This window comes from Bidens hawaiensis, unplaced genomic scaffold (genome assembly GCF_021521415.1).
Source record: "Bidens hawaiensis isolate Kalapana, Puna unplaced genomic scaffold, B.hawaiensis_p1.1 tig00008086_1, whole genome shotgun sequence".
Classification (NCBI taxonomy): domain Eukaryota; kingdom Viridiplantae; phylum Streptophyta; class Magnoliopsida; order Asterales; family Asteraceae; genus Bidens; species Bidens hawaiensis.
Genome location: NW_027491572.1, coordinates 730,648 through 739,827, shown reverse-complemented (window position 1 = coordinate 739,827; position 9,180 = coordinate 730,648). Strand labels below are relative to the sequence as shown.

Here is a 9,180-nt window from a genome sequence, read left to right as displayed (position 1 = left end):
CTTTATAGAAGCTTAATATATTAGTATTATGGCCTTAGTTCGATAGCAAACAAGTTAAACGAAAAGATGCTCGTTTAACTACCCGCTATAGATTTCAAAACGCGAAAGATAGTTACAAACCAAGCATTGTATCATCCGTTAAGCCAAAAAAGACTTACCAAACACTTACTTACAATGTTTTAAGCGACCCGTGAAAATATTTTCGAATTTTACATACGTATACTATGTTTTTATAAATTTATACAAAAATAGCTGAAAAACACTCGTTTTCGCGCTGTTTGTCGTACCTGATATATTTTTCGCGCTAAAAACCGAACCCAAAATAAATTTGAACTCGGGATTTCACATTTGGGCACGGAAAGCAAGATTTTTTGGATCAAATTAAGGCCTGGGGGGCATTACTTGCGGACGCTAAGGGATATCCCCCCCCCCCCCCCCCAAAGCTTTATTTTCTTTTTATTTGTATATTGTTAGATATTTTCATTCACTTTCTTCAACAAACTTCAGCTGGTCTTTCTGGTTTCTCACACAAACCACACAAAAAATTAAGGTAAACATCTTGTGTTGATCATTTTAGACATGTTTAAACTTGTTTAATTTCATATAAACATAGATTGATTATCAAAAATCATTCCTAACCATGCAAAAACCCTAAAAATTGTTTAAAAACATGTTTTGATCATACACATGGTTAGGAATCAGAATCATACTCTTTTTTGGCCATAAACATGAATTAAAGGTTTTAAACGGCGTTTTTACAGTTCAAAAGCTCGGTTTTATACCCTAGCCGAAACCCTAAGTTAAGGGGTTGTTGTGTTGTTGAAACTTGCTTGGTTTGTGATATAGGACTTGTATCTAGCTTTCATAGGAGCATAAACCCGAAAACTTGATTAGAAAGGCGAAAACGAACCGAAACCGCTAAGGTAATACCGAAACACTCGATTACGAGCTGTTTAGGATTCGATTGTGATGTGCATATTGTTAGGTCATAAAATTTTTCAGGGACATCAGGGACCCTATCATTGAGTCCCTGTTCAAATTTGGTAATTTTTCAACCATCCGAAGATATTTGGCGAATTTATTACCGAATTGGGACGTTTATTTGGGAAAAATAGTTAAAATGCTTGAAAAATTATGATTTTTTTTGGGGAACTCAGATTTGGTATATTATGATCACATATAAAATTTGGGGTCATTTTAAAAACCCTAAATACGTTTTATGTATTTGCGTTCATATGAGTTTTTATAGTCATTTTTGGCTCGAAAAGAATATTGAACAAGGTTGTTATATTCTGGAATTGATACATATGGTTTTGGGATATAATTTGGGTATCCAGGAATTTTTATGGAATTTTTGGAAATCTTTTGGGATAAACGGACGATTTTCAGGCTAAATATAGCAGGTAAAATGAATTTTTATAAATTAATAAACCAGTAAATAATTCCAGAAATATTTTTATAAAAATCTACATATTTTATTTGATAAGTGGCTAAATTTACATAATTTAATGATTAACGGTTAATTAATTATGCTAGTTTGAAAATTAAACAAATTCAATTCTGATAAAAACCGGCAAGTTCGTGATTAACGAACCTGCGGGAATATCAGAACACCAAGAGTGATCAAAAATCATATTTTTGGTTTCATTATGTAAAAACAAACCTTTTTATGATAAACCTGGACAATTTGGATAGATTGTGCGTGTTTCTCCTCAAATCAAACTGAATAAACGGAAACGGGCCCCGTAGCAAATCCGGAACCTTATAACTTAATCATTTTATCGACCAAAACATTTACTCAAGCTTACTTCCCCATAACTGTTTTCTGAACGCATAAACGAACAACCTGGCCCAGATAGGAAAACGGGGAAACTGAGCCAAGTTCGATTTTAAGTATTAGACATTGAACAACATCACAATCTAAGCCTACTGACACTTTCTGGGTGTAACAGCTATACCCATATTAGCTATACAGCCCAGTCTAGTATAACGATTATAAAAATATTAAAATATTAATATTATTATAATATTGATTATAGGGGTTAGTGATACGAGTCAAACGAACTACAAGATGATGCTGTACTGAATCCCTATTAAACCGTGAGTTTCATGACCCCACTTTTAAACTGTTTTTACGAACTTTTGGGGTGAAAAACATGTTGATACATATCTATATATACTCTGAACTGTTTGATGATGGGAATTATCTAAGTGCTAACACACGAAAGTCCCCACGAACACAGTGATTAACTTCGAGCCGGTGGCTTGTGAATAGTACTATTGGTTTGACAAACCCAGGCGGGGCCAGCACGGTTTGATGAGACATTATCCCGTTTGCACATGACCATAATTATACAAACACGCTATGTAGTGTTTAACATAGTTACTCGGGGCATGTTGTGGCGGAAAGGGGCCATAGTGGTTGATTGGGCGTGAGAAATGGATGCACGCAGCACAGATAGTCAAGGCTTCACTGTAACTTAGCATAATTACATCATAAACATATAAACAAACGTACTTGTGAACGTACATACATACATACTTGCGTATTTACAAATTGTGATTGTTGTACGCACAACTGATTTCTTGAAACCCGTGAAACTCACAAACTATTTATAGTTGACTCGATTTAACATGTTTTGCAGGTACTGGATTGGGATAGAAAGTCAATATGCTACGTGTTTAACTTGCGATCAATGCTGGGTGAATTGATACAAGTGTGCTAGTAAGAAGTTAAGCAGCTTAAAGCGCTGGAATTAGTTTGTATCACCTAGTTGTAAACAAAGTTAGATCGATGTAAAATATTGTAAACTAGTTTGTATTGTTCTTTATAAACAATGTGGTTGATACCAAAGGTGTCTGTTACATTTCCGTTTTACGCTTCCACAAATCGCTTAACGGGGTGTGACATAATACCCGAAAATCGGAATCGGTTCCATACCCGGAACCGGGTTTATCCAATATCCGAAACCGGATTTTTTATTAACCAATTAGTTATAGGTTATTTGGTTAGTTTGTCGATTTCCAGTTCGGTTTGGTTAATTTCGGTTAATAACCGAAACCAATCTTGAACTAAAATTTTTGCTTAAAAATACATGTAATGGAGGTGGTATAAATACATGAATGGAATGGAGGTAAAAAAATACACAATATGAATGGTTGGGTTGGGTTGGGTTGGGTTGGGTTGGGTTCAGTTAATTTCAATCAACCAAGAAAACCTATAATCGATTTTCGGTTAATTTCAATTTGGTTTCATTTCATCCCTAACGAGATTTTAAAAAGTTGATGGACTAACTCTCGAAAAGGAGGGTTTATTAGTGAGTCGTATTCTACGGGACTGTTTAATAGTTGGCGGAAATAAAACAATTAAATATGAATATAATAATAGGAGGCGTAGAGAAGGTGAAGGGCAATGAAATGAGTTACAGTGATTTTGCAAACAAGTACCTGTCGAAGAACGAGCCGGTTGTGATAACCAGACTCATGTCCGATTGGAAAGCTTGTAGAGATTGGGTGCTTGATGACGGTATAAGACCTAATCTTCACTTCATTGCCTCCAATTTCGCTAATTCTAAAGTTCAGGTGCCGCCATAAATTCCCCCAAATGTTTAAAACCCTAATTTTAGCAACTTGAATTTGTTTTGTGTTTATGTTTTTAAACCTCGTGAGTTGTTTTTTCAACCACGCCCTCGTTTATTATTTGTTATTAATTAATAATAAATTTATTCATTTTGAGAGAGAAAAACCTTAAACTTTCGTAAGCTTGACCTTAAAAGGAGCCAAAGCTCGGCTCGAACTCAGCTGTGCAGTGTGAAATTAGTCCAACAAAGGTAGTGGTGTAAATGAGTCGAGCGGCGCATGAGCTACTCGAGATTGGCTCGTTAAAAACTCAAATCGAGTGCTTAAGCGAGCTCGAGCCTGAGCTACATATATCGAACTCAATCCGGCTTGCGAGCCAAGACGAGCTTTTAATTTTGATAATTTGTGTATAAGATATTTAAAAATAACTATTGGCATATATAAACCTATGATAAAAGTTGTATATTGTACTATATATGAAAATCATGATCATAAAATATATATGTACATAATTATATGAGTATATAATTAAATAATTAATAAATAAAAAATAAGTCGTGCCTGAGCTTGACAAACTACTCACGAGCTGTGCTCGAGCTTTAGAAATACAGCTCTAAACGAGCTGGAGCTTGATTCCGAGCTCTCTTAAATTAAAACGAGGTCGAGCCCAAGCCTAAGCAAGTTCGGGCTTGATGCGGCGCATTTATACCCCTAAAAAGAGGCAAAACTTAAAATTAAACAAGACTCGTTAAGGTTCAACTAGCCTATACAAGCTTCTCATACAAGGCTCAAGCTCGGACTCAATAACTAAGCTAGCTTTATTTGAAGCCCGGGCTCAGCTCGTTCAAGCTTTTTATCGATCCAGGCTCGAGTAGCTCGTGAGCGGCTCGGCTCATTTGCGCCCCTAGTTGTAATGTCATATGTACCAATTGGAATTTGAATCTGTAGGTTGCTGATTGTGGTAGCAGAGAATTTAGTGATCAGAAGAGGCTTGACATGACAGTGAAAGAGTTTATTGATCACTGGCTTAAGCTTTCCTCAGTGGAACATGAGAATCTGTATCTGAAGGATTGGCACTTTGTAAAGGTGCATTTAAACCGAAAATTTATTTGTTATGTATATTTATCTTATTTGAAAATTTGCAGGAGTACCCTGAGTATACAGCTTATACAACTCCGCTATTTTTTCGTGATGATTGGCTAAATTTGTATCTTGATCATTATCATATGGATGAAGACCATGATACTTATCAAAAGAGGGACGACATAAGCTGTTCTGACTATCGTTTTGTGTACATGGGTGCAAAAGGTTAGAACAAATTTTCTTGCAAGATCCTTTTTGTCTTATCAATTTTAATTTTTAAATTTTTGTATTCAGGAACGTGGACGCCTTTTCATGCTGATGTGTTTAGATCTTACAGTTGGTCAGCCAATGTATGTGGCAAGAAGCAATGGTACTTTCTATCTCCAGACCAACGTCACCTTGCCTTCGACAGGTATATCTGGAATTTCTTTAAAGTAGATATTTTGTCAAAAACTTGTGCATGTATTCTTTACGAGGTTTAAGGGATTGCTAAGTAGAATATTGGTTTTGTTTGTTTGTACATCAGAAACATGAAAAATTCTGTATATGATATCTTTGAAGAGGTTGATGACACAATATTTCCAAACTTTAAGAAGGTACTTTTCCTTTGTTACTTTGTAGACTATCAAGTAACTAGCATTTACCTGTTAATTCACCTTTTATATATTTGATTTGTTTGTATGCAGACTGTATGGTTGGAATGCACACAAGATCAGAATGAAATCATTTTTGTTTCTAGCGGATGGTATCATCAAGTTCACAATCTGGTATATAGATTTTATGATTTTTTGGTTATGTGAATCATTTTTCTTGTATATATAATGTATGTGTAAATGTGTTTATTACAGGAAGATACAATATCTATAAACCACAACTGGTTCAATGCTTATAACCTCTCCTGGGTGGTAAGTAGAGCTAAATAAAGTATAGTAATTATGTAAATATTGAAGTTATCATTAAACTTTTTTTTTTTTTTAAATATTTACTGTAGTGGAATCTTATGCTGAGAGATTACAAGGAAGCTAGAGAGTATATTAAAGACATCAAAGATATTTGTGATGATTTTGAAGGACTCTGTCAGCGGAATCTTGCAGCTAATACAGGTATTCATTTAATGTATGCACCTGTTCAACTTATTAGGGTGTAATTAATGTCTTGATATAACAGTTTCAAGTAGTGCATATGCATATTTTTAAATGCAGGCATGAATTTCTATGACTTCTTCAACTTCATGGTGCGTTTTCCTTCGCAAACATCGTCCAGCTTTGCCATCTTGCTAAAAGCAGCATGTCTGCCAAATGGCGATCCTCTCGTACAGCTCAGCATTTAATCTTCAACCTTGAATCTGCAAAAGATATCGCAATAAAGATGAAACTCACATGTTTGTCTGAAAATCATAACATTTCACTGGATTTCAGAAGTGTTTTGGAGGAACCTGCATTCTTGGAACTGTGTTTGCAACTGGAAAGAACATATGCTTTCATACATGATAAACACGAACCGGTTGGTGATAAGAAATTTTTAATGGACGATTTACCCAACATAGGTCTTTGTAAATTGTTGAGCACTGTTGTTTGTAATCCTGAAAATCTAGTCACTCTCATAAATGACACCTTGCAGAATCTTGTAATAACATAAAATATAGTGATTTTAAAGCATTTGCAACTTTAGTTTATGCAAGTTATGTAATATTCTTACAACTAAATCAGCTAAGACTTGTGAGTCATGACTTAGCAGCATGTCTCGTATACGTGGGCCCGCTGTTAGTTAAGGGCTAAAGAATATGATGGTGATAGAAGGGTGTTTGGTACACCAATATTAGGTTACATTGATTGAATTCAGTTCCTTTCAATACCAGCAAGTAGAAAAGAGTAGAAGTAGATATCCAAACCATTGACTTCAATTTTAAGCTATGTACTACATAAATAAAACATATAAAAAACAAACAACCATATTATATAAATATTTTGTTTATTGACATCTTCCACTCCTACCAGGACCTCCATAATATATATAATCCCCCCAAACATTATTTTTTCCTGATTTTATATCATAACAATTTGAATAATCAGCCAATAAATGAACATTTGATAGAGGAAGCAAGCTGTTATCCCAATCAACCACCTTCATATTTCTAAAATAAGAAGCTTTCCCAAACCCTTCATCAGCAAAATGACCACTACCCATTTGTGTTCTAGTGTGATGTCCTCTTAATCTTGAGTTCACTATCTCACCTCCAAACTGAACCATACTTGCATGCTTATGTAAATGACTAAACAAGAAAGATGGCCAATAGCCTATAAGCTGTCCCAACCCGAGTTCCAGCCACCAGTGTCCATGTTTAGGGTCCTAGAAAATATTAAGTCAAGCATAGTTAAGTATAATCGATCGGGCATGTTAGCATTAATTTATTATGTGATTATGTCATTACCTTCCATATCATAATGCCGATATCGAACTGTTTACCCTTGTAAGATGATCTTGGAGAGATTGCTGCACCTATCGCGATCTTGTTGTTTGTTTGAACAAATCCGGAGCATAATACGTTGTAGCATCCGGTGGTTTGGTATGCATCAGTCTGTAAAAATAATATTTATTGTTTTAGAATTATTGTCTAAGGCAAATAATTATATATAATATGCCAAATTAAGTAGAAAATATTTTTTGAGGTATATGCATATACTTACAGTCCAGTAAGTAAAAAATCTTGGGTAGCCATCTCCATATAACTCCGGAGTTACCTGAGAAATCATCAATAATTAATCGTGTTAAACGAAACGTGACAAAATTAACCAAGAACATTAATTAAGATTTTTGTTCTCATGAATGTTATATTCATATAAGTTGCTAGAACATGCATCCATTTTAACTTCTAAAAAATATTGTTATTGTAGAAGTAACAAGCTAATAAGTGTATATGTAATATTAACATTCATAAACTAAGATTTTGAAATTACCTGCCAACCGGCTTCTACGGTATTCAAATCATTTCCAAACGAACCGGAGATAACCCACAACTGCGATAAACTGAATTCATATGGATTTGTAACCGTGGGTGTCCATACATTTATACTAGCTTTAGCTCCATAATATTTATCTTCATTCACAAAAGCAACTGCATGCTACAATATATATATTATAAGTAACCATATTAGGTGTAGCATTTAAGTTAAACTTGGTGCTTACCTCATGACCGCTGCTCATTGTGCCGTGCCTGACACGCCTAATAGTCTTTCTTCCAAATCGTTTTAGAGAACTTGCTCGTAAAACATCGGTTTGTGTAGTTCTTCTGATTGGAACCGTGCCTTCAGGGCAGGATTCATTGGATTGTGTCCAAAGCTGAAATGTGTGAATGTTTTCATCACTTGAGTTACATGACTTGTGTCCTTTTGGCCTCTCCAATGGTGGTTCCTAAAAGTTTATTAAAAAAACTAAATCTATTTAAGATCATGTAACACTTTCTATAAATAGAAACAACCAAAAATTATGGAATACAAAAGGCGAAAGTACCAATAATTTTTGTCCTTTGAGTTTAGGATGATCAAATGCAGGTTGAAGATGAGAAAGAACACAATCTATCAAGTCTCCATCAGGACTCTACACTTTCAAAGAACATTTAAAAATGTAACTTTTGTTTCACATTTAATAAACTATGAAATGAAAATAATAATAATAATAATGTTACCTGAATGGTCTTGATTGAAGGCTTGTTGATCTTCTTGAGATGATCTTTGATTCTCTTTATCTTCTTTGACTCTTTAACTGTTTTGAAAGTGGTTTCGTTCTTCGGTTCAACCGGTACGAAGACGAGTAGTACACAAACAAATATGAAGAAAATGGAAGAAGAAGAAGAAGAAGCAGCCATGTTTGTTCTTTTGGTGTTTGGTTGTATTCAAAGGTGCATTTGGATTTAATGTGGGAGTGTTTCAAGAAACAGGTTTTGGTTTTATTACAAGAAAAAAAACACAGAAACTGTAGATGCATACAAGACTGAAGACAGAACTACATGAGAAGAAGCTTGAAGCTTCAGTCCTTTAAAAGACAAAAGAGTGTTCTTTTGAAATAACTCATTTTTTCTTAAGTAGAAAAAAAAAAGAAAAAAAAAGCCCATAACACTTTACACTCACATAACAATTTTATATATAATATGCTAGTATTATATATATATATTCCTATTTTCTTTTTCCTTCTAAACTAACCAAATAATAAATGGGATATACTAATTGTGTTTTATATTATTAAAGTGTATTGTGGTGGTGCTTGCTTGGCATTCTGTGGGTTGTTTATAAAAGTTTACTTATTGGGAAAAAAATATTATTAAAGTATATGTGATTTTCACAAAGGTTATATAAAGAAAATTTGTAGAATGTAAAATGAAGAAACTATGTTATTGAATTAAATGACTAAGAAGGAATAATATAGTCACACCACAACTTAATTTAGTAATAGTTCCCACTTCCCACTCAAGCTTAACCATAGTCAATACGTTTAAAACACGCTAATGATATTTGAGATGTT

General features: G+C 34.2%; 1 protein-coding gene and 1 pseudogene across 2 annotated transcripts; one reads left to right on the top strand and one right to left on the bottom strand.

Moving 5' to 3' along the window:
- The first annotated feature begins 3,372 nt into the window (after positions 1–3,372).
- Positions 3,373–6,300, top strand: LOC143636942 (arginine-specific demethylase JMJ20-like; annotated as a pseudogene). The gene is made up of 9 exons (XR_013154340.1): positions 3,373–3,582; positions 4,528–4,665; positions 4,725–4,887; positions 4,957–5,074; positions 5,189–5,258; positions 5,349–5,429; positions 5,511–5,567; positions 5,654–5,765; positions 5,865–6,300. The product of XR_013154340.1 is annotated as an arginine-specific demethylase JMJ20-like (transcript).
- A 333-nt stretch (positions 6,301–6,633) lies between these two features.
- Positions 6,634–8,527, bottom strand: LOC143636917 (protein neprosin-like). Its single transcript, XM_077104397.1, has 7 exons — positions 8,348–8,527; positions 8,173–8,259; positions 7,849–8,073; positions 7,620–7,784; positions 7,350–7,403; positions 7,094–7,240; positions 6,634–7,011 (listed from the first exon to the last, which is right to left on the bottom strand). The coding sequence occupies exons 1-7, from the start codon at positions 8,525–8,527 to the stop codon at positions 6,634–6,636; spliced, it is 1,236 nt and encodes a 411-aa protein (XP_076960512.1).
- Positions 8,528–9,180: the final 653 nt, after the last annotated feature.

Coding starts and splice junctions, on each gene's coding strand:
- LOC143636917 (XM_077104397.1), bottom strand. CDS start 8,527: ATGGCTGCTTCTTCTTCTTCTTCTTCCATTTTCTTCATATTTGTTTGT. Junction 8,260..8,347: donor CTTCAATCAAGACCATTCAG/GTAACATTATTA, acceptor TTGAAAGTGTAG/AGTCCTGATGGAGACTTGAT. Junction 7,241..7,349: donor GATTTTTTACTTACTGGACT/GTAAGTATATGC, acceptor TTATTTTTACAG/ACTGATGCATACCAAACCAC.